Raw genomic sequence first — 25,366 nt, 5'->3', positions numbered from 1 at the left:
AGCACTTAGGCATTCCAAGCTCTTTAGTACAGAGTACTGTAGACAGTTCAGGTGTACAAATAACACCAAGAATATTTAACTGTAGGAAATAAAATAAATCTCCAAAGTTTGACAGCTTATAAAAAGAACTAAATGTACCAAAAAGGTACTGGGTATTCTACTATATTTCCATGAAAAGAAATTAATTTTCATTTCTCATAAGAAACAGAGAATATATGAAAGAAATTACTCAGTCTGCCAAATTACAGTTTTAATCAAGGGTTGATCAGCAAACTTACTCTAGATGAATCATAGGAAGGACTTGGTTGACCACTTGTTCCCCAAGATGTTGTACCTCCTCTTTCATCCATACCTAAAAAGAGAAGACAATAAAAGATATATCTGAAAACATACTTTTGTGGATTTTTTTGGTATGGGACAGCAGAGTACAATTCAGCAAGTGGTATTTGCATTTTCATGGAACAGCTAAGTACCAATCCTTGCCTCAGAAACCTGTAAAATATAAGTTACTTCAAAGTATCTTCATCATTGTTCCATCAATCCTCAAGCAATGCCCTATGTAAATTATAGAAATTCAGAATTAAAATATTTCTTTGCAGACTTTAGGATGGGTCATAGTCTCTCCATCCCGCCCCATGCCCTGCACTGCTACTTCTAGAAGTAGATGAACTCCCAAACTTTGTCTGGTTTAGTATTGCCTACATGAAAACATGAATAATTCATTCTTCATAGTTAAGCCCTAGAAAATGAAGCAAGACAATCATTTGATTTAATAAAGTTGGTTTCTTTCTGATCACTGATCAGATATTCTTAACTGATGACATCAAACTGAATCTAACTATATCAACCATATCAAATCAACATTAGTTATATAAAATCAAAATGACACTTTTGTGGTAACAGTTCCATCTCTTCTAAAATAACACACAATTTGATTTCAAATAAACAGTTCCACTCTTATGAAGGTGGCAAAAGAAAATTCACAGTGAGAAATAATGAGTTGCCATAACCAACAAAACAATTCATTGTGCACCCTTAATGCATCTTCGGATACTTGGGTTCCATTATTTTCACCTCCCAATCAGTCCCCAGAAAAAGCTGGAAGACTTGGATATCTCTCAATTCAGTCATTTCTACCTCTTCTGTTTTGAAGACTCCAGTCTTTTTCATCTTCGACTGCTAGCAGAGTACACTTCTCTAACCCCTTCTGAGTTTCATTCTATGATGAAATTCATCAACACAGAAATAGTTGACTTCTTTCTTTCATTCTTTCATGGAACAGCCTGGATATTACAACGATAACATTCTGCTAAGTTTAGAAATTATCTTTCTTTCAAGATATTCCTGGAAGTCCCTCTGTAATTTCCCTGTAATTTAGGTGAGAATGTGGTATGTAATAAATTAAATGCCACACATTCTCCACTAATTTGCAATGATTACCATGGCTCTTTTATAGTGACAGAATTACCAAATTGAAAGGATGGGTAACAAAAAGCAGGGAAGGGAGATGGGTCAGCTTCCAAAGTAGAATGTACTAATTACTAACTTAGTTATTAGGACCCTATTATTTTTATGAATCTGTACTTCTTGTATCAAATGATTAATGCATATTTTAATAACTTTTTTAAAAGAGTTAATACAAAAGATGAGTATCTAGTATAGACAACATTGCAGGCACAATTTCAAGTGAACCAGAGGCTTTGAAAACACAGAGATTATGTGAACAGTGTTTTGTTCATTCCTGTGGAGCTCGTATTAAAGTTCCAAATTTGAGAGATATTCTACGAGTTTGGGGAATGTGGTGTAAAAAACACTGTTACTGGCTGGGAGCAGTGGCTTCCGCCTGTAATCCCAACACTTTGGGAAGCTGAGGCGGGCGGATCATGAGGTCAGGAGATCGAGACCATCCTGGCTAACGCGGTGAAACTTCGTCTCTACTAAAAATACAAAAAATTAGCCAGGCGTGGTGGTGGGCGACTATAGTCCCAGCTACTTGAGAGGCTGAGGCAGGAGAATCGCTTGAACCTGGGAGGCGGAGGTTGCAGTGAGCTGAGATTGCACCACTGCACTCCAGCCTGGGCAACAGAGCAAGATTCCATCTCAAAAAACAAAAACAAAAACAACAACAAAAAAAACACTGTTACCATCTCTCCAGTATCATTAGATACCACTGAGCTATCTTCCAAGCATTTTCTTTGCAACCAACACTGTAGAATAGCAGCAAGTATTCCTCTAAGAGTCAATCCAAGAAAAAGGCGACCATAAACCTACAAAATCCACTAATAAATGGAACTGCAAAAAATTTTATGAAAAGTTGTATTTTAAAAAATCACTTTTATTGAACATATAATGGAAAGTGATTTTGATGAATGTTGTCCTAATGAAAATAATCAAACCATAACTTAGTCTTTTTATGACTTTATATTTTCTTATATCAAATGATTAATAAATATGAGGCTTATGTGTATTTTAATTTTTATCTCATTTAGAGGCAGGGTTCTTGTTCTGTCATCCAGGCTGCATTGCAGTGGCATGATGATAGCTCACTGCAACCACAAAATCCTGGGCTCAAGTGATCCTCCCGCCTCAGCTTCCCTAGTGCTAGGACTATAGGAACATGCCACAATGCTCAGCTAATTATTATTATTATTTTTTATTTTGTAGAGACAGAGTCTTACACTATGTTGCCTAGGTTGGTCTTGAACTCCTGGCCTCCAGCAATCCTCCTGTCTTGGCCTCCTAAAGTGCTGGGATCACAGGTGTGAACCACCATGCCCAGTTTTGCATGTATTTTAAATACATTTGTAAAAATATAGAGAGGGAGGAAAAATGGGGGCCAGTTACAGAGAACATCTCAAGCAAAATTTAAGACACACATAAAATTATGTGAAACTATATATTCAATTTTCATCAAGTGACTTCTATAAAACAAAGAAAAAGCAAAGATTAATGAAATAAAATGGTAATTAATTAGGTGACGGAATCACCAGCTAAAGAGTAGTATATACCACTGATATTGGACATGACAAGGGGCTCAAAGAATGCTATAGAATAACAAGAATCTGGCTAGGTTTTAAACTCAAGCTCTGTAGTTTTATTGTTAACATATCCAGACTCTTAGTAAAAGGTCGTGGCTGGTACTGACAAAGGCAAGAGTCATCTTTTAGCATCAATGACTCCTTTCTGCTAAAGACAATGGCTGTACAAACACAGAAATATGACAGGAATAATAAACTTTCCAAAGCTTCAGCCATAAGACCAAGGTAAGCAGAAAAAGGAAATTACACACAGAAGATAAACCACACAGATATTATACAAATTGACCAAAATCTGAAAAAAATACTTATTGACAAGAAAATACACCACAGTTGCAATACAGTGATGAGGGGTAACATTTTTCCTTTTAAGGTATTTCTGAATTATCATTCCCAGATTATTTTCATCATTCCCATTTCTAGTATATGCATGCCAATTCAACAATTTCAGAGAAGTTAGTTCCTTGACTCATATACTAAAATGGTAGATGTAAGAGAAAGTTCAGCAATAATTAATGATAGAAACACTTTTGAGTCTTATTTGACTTTCTAATAAATTTTTTCCATTTCTATTCAACATGATTAAAAGGGGTGATCAATAATAGAAAGACTTCAATGATCCTTTTCCTTGTTAATCTTTTATGTAAATAATCTCTTAGTACCTGCTTTTCTGAATGGAACCAATTAAGCAAAATGCAATATATTCTGATTCTATGTGCTCCATTTTTAAAAGCATGCTGTTTTAACTTGGTATTTTCCAGTAAGGAACATTAAATTCTAGACCTTATATCTAAAAACAATAGTTTGTGAACTTAACAAAAGCAATCTGCCACCTTCTTTTGTGAAAACATTTAACAAGAAAAGTAACTAAGAGCAATCATAAATTACTATATATACAGGCAGTTCCCTAAAAGGCTGAGACCTTAAAGAAGGAATAAAAAGGTGAAATTCAAGTTTTTAAGGTTTCAGAGAATAAGACTCTTAGAGGAACAGGTAAACTTCTTGGCCAAGTCCAACATTTGCCATTACTCCCCTTTCTAGGAAGAACACAGATTTAGACTACCTTCTTATGCTCTACTCCCATCTTAGTATTTGACCAAGAGTATTTTCTTTCTAGTGTCAATAAAAAACTATCCCACAGCTTCTCTCCTATTTCTTCCCTTTCATCAAGCCACCAGAGTCCTACAGGCATCTCTAGGTTTTGATCTACTACCAAAAACTGGAAACTGGATTTTTTTTTTTTTGGTGGGAGGAGATGCTTTTCTATGCCCGAAGCACCTATTGTGTTTCCCTCCATCCTCTCCCCCACCCCCCACCACATATAGGCCCTGTGAACAAATTATTATTAACACTGTGGAGTTTTAGTAAGTAAAGCAGCCTGAAAGTAAAAGGGAGGAATCAGGAGCAAAGCTGCTGACATGAACACCAGTTCCTTCTCTTCCCACTTGCCACTACCAGACCTATCACTAAAGGCTCCGACACCCTGAACTAAGACTAGGGTAAAGTGAGAAATAAGACAGGAAATGGGAAAATATTTTCAGTTAGTAGTGGTGAGTCTGATGAGCCAAGAAAGAATGAAAGGATGAAACAGGGAGACAGCATACAAGAATGAGAGAAATGGTCAGGATATCCCTGCAGCAAAAGCAGTAAGAAAAGCAATTCAATCTGGCCATACTGGTAGGGTATCATAAATGAGAGCCTTCCCTGTGGGAAAGAGACACACATATAGTTGGGAGCAAGGGCACAGGGAAAATCACATACACATTTCTCTCTTTTTCTCCCCCCACCCTCTGATGCACATGTGCACTGTGCCTTTAGTAGCACTGAAATCAAATTTTTATTCAAGAAAGTAAAATGTACTCTAAAAATATCAAATCTCAGCACTGTCATAAATAAGGGAAACATAATATACTTTGCAGGATTGCCATCTGCTGTAGGGGGATCCAGCAAATGATTTGATGAAAGAATTCTGACTGGAGATAGCTGTATCACATAACCAAAGCTATGAATGTGTCTGTCTTTAATAGTGTCTTTATTCAATTCTATTTGTAGAGTAAGGATATTCCTTTAGATAAGACTCAAAGGCTGCAATCAATTGTAAATTAATATATACCTAAAAAATCAACACCAAGATTTTTTATTGTATTTTTCACATTTTAGATGCTCATGAAATAAATCTACAAATGCATTTTCCCAGAAATACATCGTGAAATAGGATCAATTAGAATATAATGACAAGTGCTTTGTTATTTTGCTACACATTAATAAAAAAGGAAAAGCTAGGAAAATATTAAAATTGCAAGGGAATTTAATAGAAGTTAAAACATGCTACCTCATCTAAAGTATAAAACATTATAGAGATTTTTTTTACTTGTAAAAAATTTAGGTTCTGTGCAGTGAATTGTCAAATAAAACAGTCTAAAAACCAAAAAACACATATGTAAGAAAGTAAGTCCGGTAGAAAGATTAGAAGGAATCGCCCTTTCTGGTCATCCTTAATAATCCAATCAGAATTTTTGTTTGGCATTGTTGAGACCAAAGATTTACAAGTACAGATGTTCCATTAAAGTCTTTAATGCCACAGTACAGTACAATAAGGTAATGAACACATGGCTAATTTCATTAAAAAAAATGGCTAATTTTGAAAATGACTTTCAAACACAGATTTTGCTATATTATTGTTACTAGCCATATCACCCTGATACAAATGCCCTGTAAAGATACAAAAGGAAAATCCAGTGACCGATTTAATCAAAGAAGTAAGAGTACAGGGCCAAAAGGAAATGCCAAGTCTGTCTCTTTAAGAAAAACAGACACTGCCTGATGGCCAGGAATTGAAAGTAATATGTTCCCAGGGGTCGACTTGGGAATTGTCTAATGGGAACTATAGAGTGATCTGGTGGTCACTGTATATTAAAACATTTGTTCTGTCTGAACAGACATTCCAACCCTGACAAAGCCTCTTGAGCTACCTTTAAAACTCCCCTAAACTAGCTGTCAAGTTTCTAGAAAGAAGGAAGGGTCCTCCCTACATACCAGAGAAGCAAGTATTCTCCCAATCTAAATACCAAAGCCCTGTACCTGAAGACCAATGCCAGTGTTTTCTTCCATAGAAGCACTACAAACAGTTTTAAAAAATGAAAAACAAAAAACAAAACCTTGATGCGATTTTTAACACAATCAAATCATCTCTGACCTGCATTACTATAATAGTTTCCTAAATGTTTTTTCTTCTTCTTGCCTCTCCTACTGAAGCAACCTTTTAAAAACAAACCAAATCATGTCCATCTTGTGCTCAAAACCTACCAATGGCTTCCCAACTCATTCAGAATTATTAATAAATGCAATGGTCTACAATGTTTTACAGGTTCTGCCTCCTACCTCTCTGAACTCATCTCCTACTATTCTTTGTCTTACAATAGTTACTATAAATCCTAGGGCTGGTGGAAAGAAAATATCTAGCTAGCTTGCTATCAACTACATAAAGGCTCTGGAGAGTGAACAAAAACAGGCTGATTTTGGATGAAAATATAAACTTGGAAGAAGAGACCAGAATGGGTGAGTTTCTCTTTTTATCAGCGTTCAGGGACCAGCACAGGTGAGTTTTCCATTCTGAAACCTTTGTCCTGCAGGCAAGCAGCCATAACCTATAGTAACTAAAATTCCAACAGAAACCCCACTGTCTTTTTGGCCTGAAGGAAAAGAGGACAGAGACAGGACGACCACAGTCACCAGAAAGTGAGGATAGAATCCGAAAAGGGAGAAAGCCAGAAAAGAGAGGTCCCAAATTTTTTATTTATCTCTGCCCAAATATTTGGCTGAGTACTGGAACACCATTCACAGGGCAGGCATAAGGCAGTTTGTAGCTGAGACTAAAAGAACCGAATTGAGATTTGAGCATCTACCAACTTCAGGCAAGAGATAATTTTTGCTATGAGTCTAACCAAAAGCAAATGGCTCACTAAAACAAATACATCAAAACTCTTTGGAAGAACATGAAATAAGCCAATTTTTCCACAAATAACATACATAATATCCAAAATTCTTTGACAGTAATATGTAACTCAATCTCAAGGGAAAAGATAATCAACAGAGGCTAACAGCAAGATGACTCAAAGTAAAATTTTCAGACAAGGACATTAAGGCAGATGCTGTAACTATGCTCACTGAAGTAAAACATACATGCTTTTAATGAAAAAAAAAAAAAGTGAAAATATCACGAAGAAAAAACATTTAAAAAAACTAAAATTAAGCCAGGTGTGGTGTCTCATTCCTGTAATCCCAGCACTTTGGGAGGCCAAGGCAGGTGGACTGCTTGAGTCCAGAAGTTTGAGACCAGCCTGAGCAACATGGCGAAACTCTCTACAAAAAATTAAAATTAGCCAGGCACGGCAGTGTGCTCCAGTATTCCCAGCTACGCGGGAGGCTGACACTGGAGGATTGATTGGAGCCCGGGAGGCAGTGGGCGCAGTGAACTGAGATTGCATCACTGCACTCCAGCTTTGGTGACAGAACGAGATTCTCTCTCATAAATAAATAAATTAACTAAAAATAACTAAAATTGGCTGGGTGCAGTGCTCAAGCCTGTAATCCCAGCACTATGCGAGGCTGAGGCAGGTGGATCACCCGAGGTCAGGAGTTCGAGACCAGACTGACCAACATGCTGATACCCCATCTCTACTAAAAATACAAAAAAGTAGCTGGGAATGGCGGCGGGCGCCTGTAATCCCAGCTACTCCGGAGGCTGAGGCAGGAAAATCGCTTGAACCTGGGAGGCAGAGGTTACAGTGAGCTGAGATCGCACCACTGCACTCTAGCCTGGGCAACAAGAGAGAAACTCTGTCTCAAAACACACACACACACACACCCCTAAAATTAAATATCTGAAATTTAGAAAGAAATTTCCTGGATGGTTTTAAGAGTGAACAGAGACAACAGAGTAATAGTAAGTGAACCTGATGACAGATCATCAGAAATTATCCAATTAATAAAAAGAGAAAAAGGATTAAAAGAAAATGAACAGCGCCTCACAGACCTAAGGAAAGATATTTAAAAGACTAACATAAGTATAATGAGAGAATAAAGAAAATATGGTAGAAAAAAGTGATTGAAGAAATAAGGCCAAAAAATTCACAAATGCAGTGAGAGACACAAATTTACTGATTAAAGACTGTATACAGTGAACCCCACAGAGTATAAATAAGAAAACCATACACAGACACAACATAGCCAAGCTGCTGACAACCCAAAAATAAAGAGAAAAGTTTGAAAATGGCCATAAAGTGACATACTAAATTGAAAGTAACAACATTTCAAATAACTAAGAACTTGTCTTCAGAAACTATGAATGCTGGCAGATGTGAAAAAAATATCTTTAAAACGCTTGGGGCTGTGGGATGTGGGAGAATGATTATTAACCAGAATTCTATACTCAGCAAAAATATCCTTCAAGAATGGAGTTGAAATAAAGACCTGTTCAAATAACAGAAAATTAAGAACTCATTACCAGCATAACTCTGGTATAAGAAATATTAAAAGAAGTTCTTCAGGCTGAAGGATAATTTTTTTTTTTTTTTTGAGACAGAGTTTTGCTCGTTGGCCAGGCCAGAGTGCAATGCTGTGATCTAAGCCTACTGCAACCTCCGCCTCCCAGGTTCAAGCGATTCTCCTGCCTCAGTCTCCCAAGTAGCTGGGATTATAGGTGCGCACCACTGCGCCCAGCTCATTTTTGTGTTTTCAGTAAAGATAGGGTTTCACCATGTTCACCAGGCTGGTCTTGAACTCCTGACCTCGGCCTGATTCGCCTGCTTCGACCTCCCAAAGTGCTGGGATTACAGGCGTGATCCACCGCACCTGGCCCAGGTTGAAGGATAACGTTATCAGAGGAAAACCTGCATCCTAGGGAATAGTATCATATATAATAAATAAAAAGACTAATTTTTCCTTTAATGTTTTAGAACACATAGAGCTTAGGAGAGAAAAAATGATTTTCTCTCCTAAGAGTTACAATGAATTTAGATGTAATACATATGATAACTATACTATAAAGGAAGGCAGTAAACAGACGTATAAAGTCAAAAGAGTTCTGCCTTTTACGTGAAGTGGCACAATATTAACTCTACATAGCCTTTGAGAAGTTAATGATGTATGTTAACATCCCTAGAGAAGCTACGGGGGGGCGGTGGCGGGAAGCAGAGGCATTGCAAAAAAGCCAGCTAATAAAAGGAGTTCTAAGAAAATCCCACCCCAAAAGAATGGAGATACAGTAAAACAAAATACAGTTTGAACACACAGAAAACAAACAAATTAGTAGACCTAAATCCAACCATACAATAAAACGTTCCACTTCTGTCTGGGAAAGAAGACAGGGAAGTGATGAAATAGATACTCCTTTTCTCAGTGGGAACACACCTCATTGCTCTGTGAGCTCATAAGGTTCATGTTGCTGCCCTTCTTGAACAAGACAATTAAAATTGGGTTTGGTGGTTAGAAAAGGAAGATGAAAACACTACAAGTGCACTTACCCATTAAACAAAAAATATACAACACAAACCAACGTGAAAGTGCAAAGGCTTTTTGTTTTTTGTTTTTATGGTACTCATTAGGATCATAAGTCAGTACCAATAAAGCAGTTTCTGCATAACTATCAAGCACATTTTAGTGGATTTTTGCTGATTACCTAACACAATTTGCTATGTAAAAACAGCTGTGTGAGCAATTACTATTATTAACTTAATTCCACAAACAATTCTATTCATTTCCTGTAATGAGGCCCATGCACTCCCTGGTTCAAGTCTTAGACCATTAATTCCTATAATGACAACACACTCTGCCTCTCTCAGAGGAACTCTAAAAATTTTCCTTTCATATTTTCCCTATATTTAAAAATTTCCCTCATAGTACCAAACTACCACCCAATTCTTTCCATACTCAGAAAGAAAAATTTATATTCATCACCTTCACTCCTTACCATTTACTCACTCATTAATTAATCTCTTGCTATCTATCATCTTCTGGATCATACCAGCAAAACCAAATGCCAGGCACACAGCAGGCTCTCAGCAAACATTTGTTTACAGGATAAAACTGAACTCTTTCAGTTCATCAAAGCCATCCTAGTCATAAAATATAACTCTTACTCTCATTCTTCATTTCTTTGATCTCTATAGCATAGGTCAGCAAACTTTTGCAATAAAGGGCCAGATGATAAATACTTTACGCAACTGGGGGCCGATCCCTTCCATACCAACTACTCAACTCCACAACTCTAGCAAAAAAGCAGCCACAGGCGTTATGCAAACAAATGGGAGTTGCTGTGTTCAAATAAACTTTATTTACAAAAGAAAAAAAAAAAAAGGCGATGGGCTACAGGTTATATTTACCTCTGTTCTGCGGTGCCTGATCCTGTTAACCACCTCACCTTCACCACATTGTCTTGTGAATGTCTTGGATGTGACAAAATAAAAACAGCCAAAAAAGCAAAAACAGACAAGTGGGACTACATTAAACTAAAAAGCTTCTGCATAACAAAGGAAACAACAGAGTGAAAAGGCAATCTACAGAACGGGAGAAAATATTTGCAAACCATAACTCTGATAAGGGGTTAACGTCCAACATATATAAGAAATCCCTACAATTCAACAGCAGAAAAATCCAAATAAGCCAGTTTAAAAATAGACAACACATGTGAATAGACATTTCTCCAAAGAAGGCATACAAATGGCTAACAGGTATATCAAAAGCTGCTTGGCATCATAAATATCAAGAAAATATAAATCAAAATCACGGTAAGATATAATCTCACACCTGTTAGAATGGCAATTATTAAAAACACACATACACAAGAAAACAAGTGTTGATGAGGATACAGAGAAACTACAGCCCTTGTACGTTGTTGGTGAGAATATAAAATGGTATAGCTGCTATTAAAAAAATGGTATGAGGTTCCTTTAAAAATTAAAAAACAGAACTATCATAATGACCCAGCAATCCCACTACTGATTATCCAAAACAATTACAATCAGCATCTAAAAGAGATATCTGTATTCCCATGTCAACTGCAGCATTATTCACAATAGCCAAAATGTGGAAACAACCTAAATGTCCATTAATGGATGAAGTTATACTGTTTACATGAGCACTATCTAACATGTCTCAAATTAACAGCAAAGGCCACATTCAGGTCTTACTCTGTATCACCTTCAATGCTGAATACACAGAAAAGCTCACTAAAGAAGTTTTTTATAAACAACATCACACTGCTACTTAATATAAGGACAAGTTTTCTAGTAGCAGCCATAGTTTTTTTGTTTTTTGTTTTTCGTTTTTTTTGAGATGGAATCTCACTCTTGTCACCCAGGCTGGAGTGCAATGGCATGATCTCGGCTCACTGCAACCTCTGCCTCCCAGGTTCAAGTGAATCTCTTGCCTCAGCCTCCCAAGTAGCTGGGATTACAGGCACCCACCACTAGGCCCAGGTAATTTATATATTTTTAGTATAGAAGGGGTTTCATCATGTTCGCCATGCTGTCTTGAACTCCTGATTTCAGGTGATTTACCTGCCTCAGTCTCCCAAAGTGCTGGGACTGCCACACACCTGGCCTAGCTATAGCTTCTTATCCACTTACGTTCACTCTCCCAGTCTCCCTGGTGAAGGGCATGACATTGCAAGGCAGCCTTCATAAAAGATACAAGTGATGACCAAGGCACAGAACAAAGGTAATCACACCAAGAATGCACTCAGCTGAAAGCCCTGATACAGCACACTGTTCTCATGAAATGGACTAAAAAATTCATACAAATTTGTTATATGTATGAGTGTACATATGTAAGCAAAAATTATTGCCATGTAGATCTAAATTCTGAACTCTCATAATGTCTAAACCTTCCTGATTTCAAAATATTATTACAAAGCTCTAGTAATTAAAACAGTATGGTCCAGACATAAAGTCATGTCATTAAAAACAGAATCACAGACCAATGGAACGTAATAGAGAACTCAGAAATCCATGCATGTATGGTCAACTGCACTTTGACAAGGATGCCACGAATACATAATAGGGAAAGGATAGTCTCTAAAAATGGCAATGGGAAAACTGGACGTCCACATGCAAAAGAATGAAATTGCATGCTGATCTCACATCATATGAAAAATTCAACTGAAAATGGATTAAAGACTTGAACATAAGACCTGAAACTATAAAGCAAAGAAAAAAACCAGACTCTCTGGGTAAGATCCAAATCTATATGGTTAAATGAAGGCACTCCCCAGTCAATATGGCATGTGGTGGCTAGACAAGCAGAAAGCCAGTGTCTTCTTTGCTTAAGAAGTCAGAAAACAGGCTGGGCGTGGTGGCTCATGCCTGTAATCCCAACACTTTGGGAAGCAGAGGCAGGAGGATCACTTCAAGTCTAGGAGTTCGAGACCAGCCTGGGCAACATAGAAAGACCACGTCTCTACTTTAAAAAAAAAAAAAAAAAAAAAGAGAAGGAAGAAAAGGCAGAATCCAGAAAACAGAATTTGAGAATGCCAATGTGACTGGAAATTATGGAGGGAAACACAAGGGAGCAGAAAGCCACAGCTGAGAAAGGTCCAAAAATTTACATTTAATTTCCCCTTCAATCTTTATGACCTCTCAACATAAACGTGAGGAAGAATACAAGAATCCCAACTAAAAGCAACAGCTGGAACACTAAAATAACTGATCACAGATTTCAGATGCTGGCTACCACAGCAGAGACTAATTAGAAAGGCTTGGTAAATAATCTGGGCTTTCTATAGACCTGCCTTAACAAAGCAAAACACCATGCCTCAAGATAATTAACCAATAATGTAACTACTTACCAGAGCAAAAACAAAACTGCAAAAATTAACAAAAGCCAAAACTCCTACAATGTATCATTTATATTTTCCAATATGAAATTAAAAATTACTAGATGTGTGGTGAAATAAAAATGTGACCATTAGTCAACATATCCCAAAATGACAAAGATGTTGGAATAATAAAGGGATTTTAAAGCAGTTATTATAAATATTCGAATACGTTAAGAAAAAGATAGTCAAAATGAATGAACAAATGGAGGCTCTTAAGAGAGAAAATCTTTTAAAAAAATAAAATTCTAGCATTGACAAGTATAATATCTGAAATGAAAATTTCATTGGATAAGCTTAACAATGAACTGGAGCAGCAGAAGAAATGGTAAGTAAAACTGAACACACATCAATATAAAATTATTCAGTATTAAAGCACAAAAAATACTGAAAAAATTAATAGTTTCAGCTACCTGTCAGATAACATTAAATGGTCTAAATGCATGTAATGAGAGTATCAAAAGTATGTAAGACAAAAAAACTGGCAAAAATTTCCCCAAATCAGTGAAAACAACTTGTAGATCCAAGGAACTCAGCAGTCTCTAAGTTGGAGAGAACTACAAAGCAAACCTCACCAATGCACCAATAGTCAAAATGCTAAAGTGCAACTGCAAAGAAAGAAATCTTCAATTCACCAGAGAGAAGATAAATTACATAAGGGGAAAATGATACGAAGACTTATCAGAAACAATAAAGGAATGACACCCTTTAAGCACGAAGAGGGAAAAGGAATGTCACCTTAGAAATCACTGACTAGAAACCCAAACTACAAGACATGCTAAGTAGAGTTTTTAGGCTGAAGGAAAATAATACCAGATAAAATTCACAACTACAAGAAAAAAGAAAGCATACAGATGGCAAATATGTGAGTACGATAAAGATGATTTCTCCTCTATTTTGTTTAAAATGCACATGATTGTTCAAAGCAGAAACTATAAAGTTGTTTTGAAAATCTTGTAACATTTTTATGACAAAGAATAAGAAGAGGTATACAGAATAATACTTTTCAAGATCCTTAATTTTACATTGATATAGTAAACTAAAAGCTCTGAGTAAACTGTGATTATACTGTAATTCCTAGAGGAACCCCTAAAAATAACCGAAGGAGGTCCAGCTAAAAAGCCACATTGAGGAATTAAAACTGAATTTAAAAAATTTGATTAATAAGTCAAAAAGGGCAAAACAAAGACACAAAATAATTAATGGCACAAAAGAAAACAAATAGTAATGTTACAAAACTAAATATATCAATCAGCACAAAGAATTAGAGAGAATGCAGAGCAACTAGAACTGTCATGGTAAAATCAGTCTGGAAAACTGGCAATTTTTCAGAGTATTAAAATAATTCTAAACTCTGACCTAGAAATTCCAGTTCATGGTAAATGAAAAAATATATATATCCACAAACAGAATTACACAAAAGTGTTTATAGCAGACTTATTTGTAATAGCCAAAAACTTGAAAGAGCCCTAATGTCTATTATTGATACAATGAAATACTACCATTCAGCAACAGAAAGAACAAACTGCTAATACACACAACAAGGTGGATAAATCTTGTGAGCAAAAGCAGCCAGACACAGAAGAGGACACAGTATCTCATTCCATTAATGTGCAATTCCAGAAGTAACAAAACTAATCTATGGTGACAGAAATCAAAACAATGGTTGTTTGGAGTGGGTAAGGGTTGACTGGAAGGAGACATGAGAGATCTTTCTGGAGTGCTGCTGGGTAGGTTCCTGGGAAGCAGATGGAAGTATCTGCAAAATAGATTCACTGAAAAACGCTCTCATGTTCAACCTATGAGTTGAAGGTGGGGCAAAGGGGTAAAGGGAGAAGCTGAATTGAACTACACAGCAACAAATGCCTCAGCTGATCACATGGGAAATTCTGGAGCTGGGATGACATTTGAGAACTGTCCCAAATTGCTGCAAGTGGGCCAAGACCTTTATACCTCTCCCTCCATCCCACGGCCCCCAGAAAGTGGACACAGGTGGCCTCCTGAAAGTGGATGTGACCATGGTCAAGATGGCTCTCTTTAGCAGAGGGTAACTCTTGAAGAGCAACTGTGGTTGAGTCATTCACCAACACTTCCAGCAGCTGGAGGAGTAAGTAATACTATATTTTTATTGTACCTTTTCTATGTTTAGATACACAAATAATCATCATTGTGTTACAACTGCCCACTGTATTCAGTACAGTCATATGGTACAAGTTTGTAGTCTAAGAACAAAAGGCTATACTATACAACCTAGGCGTGTAGTAAGTTATACCATCTAAGTTTACGTAGGCACTGTACCCTTTATGACGTTAGCAATAGAATGAAATCACCTAACAAGGCATTTCTCAAAACATATCGCTATTAAGTGACACACAACAATGGGGATATGTTTTGAGATATTGTATATTTACACTTGATATTCAAGAGGGAAAAAGGTTTTTTCAGTTGAGGCTAATATTTTCTTTATAAAATTTCCAGAAATATTTATTTTCTCTCACAATCCAAATAGAGAAAGGTGAAAAATCAAGAATTCTTTTCTGACATTTTTGTAATATTGCAAGATAGTTACTGTTCAAGGCAGAGATCTCCATAAGTCAACCAATTTTTGCTCATCTAACCCCATTACAATTTCTTATATTAAGAATCCTTATTAAACTACTCAAATTATTATTGTTGAGTAGTTTTAGGTATACAAAATCACTTATCTTGTTCAGTCTTTCTGAAAGTAAGATGGTAATCAAGATAGCAACAGAAGACAGTAACTTAACAGAACTATTTATAGAACACACTTCCCTTTGGTAACCTTAAAATACAAGTGAAGGGCTAAAATCTCACCATTTATTCTATAAACATCTATGATAAAGTAACTTGTTTGTACTACCAAGCATCATTTTAAATGTTCTAAGTATTATACAGAATACCTATCAAGTATGTAAAACCCTTTAGAAAAAGCAATGTCAATGGCAAAATGCTGGCAAAATACTTATAGGGGACAATATTTCCTTAAGTACAAATTTATTCTAAATTTGCTGTGTCCTTTAGCTGAATTAGCCATGATCCCCACTTTAAAATTTTCAAACCAAAGAACTTGTAAAGATGAAAGGCATAGTTTAGTTTCATCTCTGCCTATGAGCAAGAAACCAGACTGAGCTTAATTTCCTCAGTTACAACATTAACAAGATTGGGGAAAAAATGGGTAAAATATGAGAAGTTTATATATTGTTCAGAGCTGCCTCAGGAGGCAAGAAGGGAAATACTGTTTCTCCCTTGGTGTGCCTTTAGTTAAAGGAAGATATTTATCGATAGTGTGAAGGAAACTTGAGAGATTAAGAACATTTAATATATGCATTCCAATAGTTAATTTAAGAATGTCAGCCAGGCATGGTGGCTCACGCCTGTAATCCCAGTACTTGGGGAGGCCAAGGCAGGTGGATCACTTGAGATCAGGAGTTCGAGAACAGCCTGGCCAACATGGTGAAACCCATCTCTGCTAAAAAATAAAAATAAAAATGAAAAAAACATACAAAAATTAACTGGATGTGGTGGTGTTAGCCTGTAGTTCCAGCTACTCGGAAAGTTGAGCCAGGAAAATGGCTTGAACCTGGGAGGCGGAGGTTGCAGTGAGCTGAGATCGTGCCACTGCATTCCAGCCTGGGTGACAGAGCGAGACTCCATCTCAAAAAAAAAAAAAAAAAAAAAGGTCAGAAAAAACGAATCTAATTGATATCCTTCCATAACCAATTTCTCAAACTAGTTTCTGAGTTTCTCTTCAAGTCAGCCAAGAAAGCAGAATATAGTGAACTCTGTAATAACTATGTAAGGTGACAAACTCAAGAAAACATGCTTTAGAATTAGCTAGACCCAGGTATGATGCCAAGTTTTGATATTTGCTAGCTATGTGATGACCCTATCTAAGTCTGCTTCTTCCTCTGTTAAATGTGGGTTGATAACAGTATGTAACTCAGAGTGAGGCTGAGAATTAAATGAGATGACGTTGGTAAGGCATTTAAATACAGTGTCTGTCATACAGTTAAATGCTCAATAAATGTAAACGATCTGAAACTGTAAGGAAAGGCTTTTCACTCCTATTGTTAGAGAACTCATTTGACAATTTTTTCAGTGAAGAAAATCATGGAAGGCAGGCATCTGCTGCTTTATGAAGTTGCTGGGTCTGAGTTGGATTTCCCATTTGTGGTACTGCCTCTTCCAGTATCAGTTCCTCTCTGACTGGAGTATTGACAGCCTGCTGGAGCAAACAGCCTCTGTACATAAAACTTCTCCACATGGCTAGGCACAGTGGCTCAGGTCTGTAATCCCAGCACTTTGGGAGGGCAAGGAGGACACATCGCCTGGGTCCAGGAGTTTGAGACCAGACTGGGAAACATAGCGAAACCCTGTCTCTACAAAAAATACAAAAATTATCCAGGCATGATGGCATGTGCCTGTAGGCCTACATGCTTGGGAGGTTGAGGTGGGAGGATCGCTTGAGCCCAGGAGGTAGAAGCTGCAGTGAGCCATGATTATGCCATTGCACTACAGCCTGGGTTACAGAGGGAGATCCTATCTCAAAACACAAAAACAAAAACACAAATAAAAAAAAAAAAAACCTCAACATGAACGACTTATTATAGCAAGTGATACATAAGATATTACCACAGAGCGTAACACTGACACAATCCTGATCCCACTGCTCTTTAAAGGCAATCAGGCTGCAAAGATACTCATTTTTACCACAAATCAACTCTTTTCCTACCTTGATGAGAATAAAAACCTAGAAAATAAAAAAGAAACAGTATTCATCTTATGGGGGAAGAAAGAATTTGAGGTATTAATCTAGACATAGTTCAAGTTGTTTGTCTTGAATGCCACACCCTTTTTTGCCTCAGTTTCCTTTTGTGAAAAGGAGATAACATAGGTTTTGCCTACTTAAGTGGTTCAGCATATAATGTCTGGAACACATTTTACACGTGGTCATTTCTAAGTGTCTATAATCACTTACCATCACAAAATGGTCTCCCTGCACTGTTTCACTGAGTTGTTTTAAAAGATTAACACATGACAGAAAATATGTTACTGTTTTCTACAATGATCTAATTATATCTGCTTTCCACTGCTGAACATTTTCTACTCAATAAGCATTTAGTGAAAATCTACTATGATTCTGGATGCTTTCTCATTCACTCCCCCACCAAGTTTATCTTCATTGCTTTTTGTATGGTAGGTTCATCAGTATCACAAATGATCAAGAAAGTTAAACTCAATAAAACAGATGTTTTCTCCCAAAATAGCCCATTCCACTTTAAGTCCACTAACCTCAAAACATGTATTTGTATGGAAAACATAACAAATCCATGAACATTTGGAAATAATGAATTATTACTAAGCAGATGTCATACTAAACACAGTCTTATTAAAAAAAAAAAAAAACTACCTGAAAAATCACATAACTAAAGTCAGCATGAAAGGCTCTACTTCAAAGAAAAGATCCATAAAATTTTCACCAGAAAAATGGATAAAAGCAAGGCTGAAAAAAAAAAAATTAGAATAGCTAGAAAAGAAAAAAAAAAATGGTAAGGCAAATTAGTCACAAATCTGGAACTCTCTCTGAGAGTGATGATTCATTCAACGAGTAGAATATATGCCCTGTAAATTTATCTAATGAACAAAAAGTTCATTTTAAAAACTAGTAATTAAATGATGATATAAGTAACTTCACTTAAAGAATCCACAGGTAAATTTTTTTTTAAGAGATGAGGTTTCATCATGTTGGCTAGTCTCATCTCAAACTCCTGACCTCAAGTGATCCGCCTGTCTCGGCCTCCCAAAGTGCTGCGATTACAGGTATGAGCTGCCATGCCCGGCTGGTAAATTCTTAAACAGTGAAAAATTTAAAACTCAAGCAGTAGAGCTTATATTATCATATAAATTTACTATGTGTTCTGACTCTGTTCATGTTTCTAAGAGTATATAAATTCAGTAATACAGTATTAGCTACTATTTATCCTTTTTTTTTTCACTTTCCCATTTAATTCAAAAACTGTTTCTTCTTGTTTCCAATTTGAAAGTGTCCAATCTGAATGTAAAAATTGTACTACTTTTTCTCTTTTATATGTTAAGCTTTTTTAAATAAAAACTTTCTTTCCATCACAGTTTTTGGTAAAAAAGCAAGATACAAGAAAAAAGTTTAACGTGTTAACTTTAAAAAGAATGCATGAGGGGGAAAACTGAAGGGAACTAAAAAAATAATTTCACTTGCAAAGTTGAATTTTTTTCTTCCTTTTACTATTTTCCAAAATTTCTGAAATAAGTTTATAAGGTAAAAATGAGTTTTCTTGAAGAAATAACTTAAACCAAAAACAATCAATGGACAAATACAAAACTACTAGCCTAACACTTCACAGAATTCAAATACAATCAGAAAGACTTCTAGAAATTCAGTATCTTTTACTTTGCTAACATTCTGTTGATCTAAATATTACTTTAAATCAATTAAGAATACCCAATTTCTCCAAAGAAGACATACAGGTTTCTTCTTTGTATATTCTTATAGGTATATAAAAATGTGCTCAACATATCTAATCATCAGGGAAATGCAAATCAAAACCACAATTAGATATATATCCTCACACCCATTAGAATGACTATTATAAAAACACACACACACACAAAACATAAGAACATAAGTGATAGTGAGGACATGAAGAGACTGAAAGCATTGCTGGGGGGAATATAAAATGATACGGTTGCTATGAAAAACAGTATGGCAGGTCCTCAAAAAATTAAAAATAGAACTATCATAATGATCCAGCAATTCCACTTCTGGATACTTATCTAAAAGAGTTAACATTAGGATCTCAAAAAGGTATCTGTATTCCGTTTATTACAACATGAATAGCCAAAATGTAGAAATAACCTAAATGTCTATTGATGGATTAGTGAATAAAGAAAATGTAGTTTTAGTGGGTCTTTAGATGAAAAATAAAGAAAATGTGGCACACACATGCAATAAAATATTATTTAGCCTGAAAGAAAAAATTCTATTACTCGTGATAACACGAATGAACCTGCAGGATGACATGTTAATAAAATAAGCCAGTCACAAAAGGACAAATACTGCATAATTCCACTTATATGAAGTATCTAAAGTAATGAAACTCAGAAGCAGAAGGTAGAATGGTCATTACTGTAGAGTGGGGAACTGTTACTCAATGGGGACAGAGTTTCAGTCATGCAAGATGAAAAAGTACTAAAGATCTGCTGTAAAACAATGTGCACACAGTTAACAATACCATACTGCACACTTAAGAATTTATTAAGAAGACAGATCTCATGTTTTTTTAACCACAATAAAAAACAAAAAAGTAGACCTAAGAATTTATAAGAAAAAATATTTATATGTAAGGCTGGGCACAGTGGCTCACATCTGTAATCCCAGCACTTTGGTAGGCAGAGGCGGGAGGGTCACTTGAAGCCAAGACTTCGAAACCAGCTTGGGCAACATAGTGAGATTCCTGTCTCCACAAAAAAAAATTGTGGAGAATGAAGAATGCTGCCTTTCACTCTTATTTAAATCAATTTGTTTACTTAATCCCATTACTAATGTACTGTGGTTCTTCATATTTATGAAAGTCATTTTGGATGTCATAAGAAGAAGACATGACCATTATACATCAAAAGTTTACTGAACACATTTTTTCCCTAAGCCTTGGATTGGGACCTGGATTGGGAATCCAGGTATGGTGGTGCATGCCTGTAGTACTGGCTCCTCAGGAGGCAGAGAGAGGATGATCAATTCAGCCTGGGAGTTTGAGGTCACAGTAAGCAATGACTACGACACAAACTTCAGCCTGGGCAACAGATTAAGACTTTGTCGGTATACATTACAGCAGGAAAATCACGTTTTTTTTTGCATATACCAAAAAGTGATGCCCATTTCTTTAGCCATTATCTTTTTATTTCCATAAGAACACTCTGTTTTCAATCCTTTATCTTCAAAGAAACATTACTACTTTTGTTTCCCTTCATTCATGTCCATCTGATGAACCACAAATGAGCCAGACCCAAACTTGCTAAGGATTCACTTTATTCCCTCCCACATGAGACAAGAGGTTGCAGTGAGCTGAAATCATGCCACTGTACTCTAGCCTGGGCAACAGGGCAAGACTCCGTCTCAAAAAAAAATAATAATAATAATTGAAAAATAAAATAAGGTAAAAGATACTTTTGTAATTAAATTGACTAAATGGGCATGCAGGCAACAGCTTGAAAATGGCAATTATATTAATATAAAATATGTTGCCAATATACCAAGAAAGGATTCTAATTACAGGTCCCAATACAAGGCTTAGAGAAAAAACGTGTTCAGTAAACTTTTGATGTAATGGTCATGCCTTCTTCTTATGACATCCAAAATGACTTTCATAAAATGAAGAACCACAGTACATTAGTAATGGGATTAAGTAAACAAATGGATTTTAACAAAAGTGAAAGGCAGCGTTCTTCATACAAACTAACTGGCTACTATAAATTTTGAAAGACCATTTTCCCATTTAAAAAAAACCTCAATTATTTTTGCTTTTGTATAAGTGATGTCTTTTGTATTTTTAACTCCAAGAGTTGCCAAAATAAGCCCATTTACATGTGATGCCTGCAAACTAGCAAATTTACATTTGGATTTTGTTGGCTTTGGACCTGCATTCTATTCTCTTCTTTGTGCCATTGTTGTTTTTAGGTTTGGCAGCGGCTCTAGATCTTTGTTTAACTTAGTTTCTTTGTCTAACTTCTGCAGTATACACACATTATAAAATTAGCATGAAAGAACACTTTAGCTTTCATCACCACAACGAATTCCCACTGTGGCAAAGGCTTTTTTGCAAATTATGCTTATGTGAATACAAAGGGAAAAACATAGACATAACACCTAATTTATCCACCTGAAGACGACATAAAAAGTAAATAAGAGAAAGAACTATTTGGTTCAATAGTATAAAGAAAAGATTCATCGTGAAGATTAACATCCAATTTTAACGTACTCAAAGCTGAGTAATTAGAAAACAGAGACCCCAGCAGTCAGAGCTAAATTTGTTTGACTGCCAAATTGACCATCTTTCTTTTAATCTTTATTGTACTTTTCTATCTTCCAAAGTACTGCATCTGTCTTCCAAAGCATTTTTAGTTTTACCAAATGTAGAAGTAGTACCTGATGTCAGGCAGGACGTCCTGCCTCAAATTCTTCATGTGATTATAAACATAATAGTTTAATTTGTTAAAGTTAATACATAAGAGCCTCATCATAGATTCACGTAAGTTAATCAGGCAACAAATATCAGTAATTTAAAAGGGATTTTTTTCAGTGTGGTTTTCAGAACACTATGAGGAAATGTTAAATTGTACAAAAATAGCCAATATGCACTTAAGCAGAAATTTTGACTGTAATAACATTCACAACACCCAACTACATAATCACAAAGTCAGTTGCCTTCACATCCATATTATACGTTAATTACACTAAATGTAATTTTTCTCCCTAATCAAGGCAGTAGTATAATTAGGAAAATTCAAAAGAACTACTTACATTGGCTCTAAACTGTTTTTTGTGTTTACATCTGATCATGAGATATTCTCAATATCAAGAGAGCTCACGTCTCTTCAAAAATAAAGAAATCATAGGGTAAAGACCTCATTTGAAACGGCTTTTATCTTCTCCTACTGAATACTAGCCTAAAAACAGCTGTCTCTTAGTTTGAAGGTTGAGCTCTTCCTCATATCACTTCTGGAGGAAAGGAAAGGCAGTAAACTTTTCAGAAAGTCAAACTCCTACTATTCAGCCAATTTTTACGGAACTCCTTTCCATCTGTTCCCTGACATTTCAGTCAGGTTATGCACTTGCCAAAGAGCTTTCTTCCAATACTGAATCCACTGGTGAAGACAAATGGAATAAGATCAATTTACTTTTTACCAACTATAATTAAAGGATAAAAAGCCATCGTGATGTCAAGATAGGCTCTACAATCAAATATGCAGCCCATGTTATAAACAAAATCAAGAATCTAGATTGAACGATAAATCAGTGGTTCACAATTCTTTGCTCTTTTGTTGCATTAAAAATGTACTCTACAATGGGGAGATAAAAAAGGATCCATATAATCATGTATTCAGAGACAGAAGATACTTTTTCAAAAGAAAGAAATAAAAATCCTGAAGAGGAGTTTGAATATTATTTATAAGTTACTCAAAAAGCCAATAATAGAAGTTCTTATTCAGGAAAGAAAGTGAGATAAAAGAGATACTCATGAACTCTGGTTCAGTATTTACTGGAAAACTTAATCAAGAGAGACCTGAAGTAATTTTTGAAGCAGAAGTTAGAATGTTGGATCAAAGAGTAATACAGTTATATTAATATAAAGAAATTACTAGGTCTGGATGACAGGCAATCATGACTTCTGACAATCTCAAAGAGCTGTGGCACCTAAGTGATAGTTACTGTGTCAGAGGGCAGGAATGTTACTAGTAACTCTTGTCCTTTAGGAGGTCTGGAAGAAACCCATAACTGTGTAAGTAAATGGGTCTCATGATTCCTGAAAAGCCATTCTGCAACAAGAAGGTCCACTGACTCAATAAGTAAGCATAACCCACAGACAGACACAAAACAAAGTTTATTACAACGTTTATTTTGGGGGCAGCAGGTAAAAAAGATTCTACCACGTGGACTATTCGAAGCAACAATAAAAATAAAACCTGCAGTTATGATAAAATTAAGGATTTTTTTTGGTCATAGGTAAGGAAAGGTCTGACAGAGAAACAAAACCAATGACCAGAAAACACTTGCTGAAGTAGATGGAGAGGTATGAATTGAATTCCACTAATGATCAGAAAATATAAATAGCCTGAATGGGAAATCAAGTTAAATACCTGGGTATACAAATGACAATGAAGTAACTGGCTAACAAAATGCGAAGATTGAGGTTGAAATATTTCACAGAGCCTCAGAAATGGGGTAAACCAGGAGATGAGTTTCAATATGAACAAATATGTAACAAAAAACAACCCAAGCTCTATTTATTAGACATCAGGCATTAATTAATGACCTCTCAATTATAGCATCAATTACACAGAAAAGTGAACACGGATGTGTTCACTCAACCTTAATACAGTAGAAGACAGCCTTCAATGTACCTTTAAACAAATTAATAAAATCAAAAAGGCAACAAGTGGAAGAATACTTTGTAAGTTTTGTGAATTAATGGTATGGAATGAAGATACACCAAGCAGTCTAGCCTACAGAGTTAAGGTGAAAGTATCATTTGACAATTAAGAGCTAGGCACATATCACAAAAATCATAGCATTTGGAGTACCTTTTCCTTTTTCCTCATTCACACAAGAAAAAAAATCAAAGGCCTAGTCACCTATCCAGTGTCCTCTCAGCTAACTACAGTACCAATAATGTACATATATTTGCATATACCCAAGGAACCACTGCACTTCATCACAATTCTAACGTTTACCCCTATGTCTACAATATACTTGGAACAAGGACTAGCTAAAGAATAATGCAGATCTCCCTAATCTTCCTTTCCCCTGTTCCCAAAGTAGCAGTTTCCTACCAAATATAACAAAAATGCTCACTACAAAAAATTTTTACATAAACTCTATGGCTTCTTTGTCACTTTTCTTTTTCTTCACGTTACAAGTTACATTTTATTATCCTCTCCTAATTAAAGGAAGGACATGCTTTGGCAAGAATGCAAAGGTAAGAACAGCATATTTTCAGGCTGGTTGAATCACCTCTAGAACCCTGAAGTCGAAGACTCAATCTGTGATATCACAAAATAGTACCCAGATATTTTTTCTTTTCTTTTCTTTCCCTCCCTCTCTCCCTCCCTCCCTCCCTCTCTTCCTTGTCTCCACCACCCCCACCTTCTTTCTTTTTGAGATGGGCTCTCTGTTACCCAGCTGAAGTGCAAGTGGTATGGTCATGGCTCACTGCAACCTCTAACTCCTGGGCTCAAGCAATCCCCGTCTCAGCCCCCTGAGTAGCTTGGACCACAGGCATGCACCCTCATGTCCAGCAATTTTTTTTTTTTTTTTAATAGAGATGGGGCCTCACTACGTTGCCCAGGTTGGTCTCAAACTCCTGGCCTCAAGTAATCCTCCTACCTCAGCCTCCCAATGTGCCAGGTGTGAGCCACCACACCTACCCCATACTTTTCTATTACTGAGAGTTTGCCCTACCCCAGCTTCCTAACCAGATGTTGTAAATAAATAACTATTAATCCCTTTTTAATAGAACAGGAATTTTTTCACTTAATTTTGTTTTTACTCAAACTCTTATGAATATTAAGAATCTTACAGTGCTGAATATGATAATATCCTATGATTTGGTTCAATATACATACATGTACTAGCACTGGAAATAAAGTCCTTCCTGAAAAAGGAATACTGGTTTTCTGCCACTTCTAA

At 36.1% G+C, this 25,366-nt stretch overlaps 1 protein-coding gene across 12 annotated transcripts in view; it reads right to left on the bottom strand.

The window, feature by feature from the left end:
- TCF12 (transcription factor 12) overlaps positions 1-25,366 on the bottom strand; it is a 375,360-nt gene that overhangs the window by 229,156 nt on the left and 120,838 nt on the right. For all 12 annotated transcript variants that reach the window (XM_077939464.1, XM_077939466.1, XM_028850968.2 and 9 more), the window contains exon 4: positions 279-352. In XM_077939464.1, coding sequence (XP_077795590.1) covers positions 279-352 — 74 coding nt within the window. The remainder of the gene's footprint in view (positions 1-278; positions 353-25,366) is intronic.

The sequence above is a fragment of the Macaca mulatta genome, chromosome 7 (genome assembly GCF_049350105.2).
Source record: "Macaca mulatta isolate MMU2019108-1 chromosome 7, T2T-MMU8v2.0, whole genome shotgun sequence".
Taxonomy (NCBI): domain Eukaryota; kingdom Metazoa; phylum Chordata; class Mammalia; order Primates; family Cercopithecidae; genus Macaca; species Macaca mulatta.
This window is presented reverse-complemented; position numbering and strand designations above follow the sequence as displayed.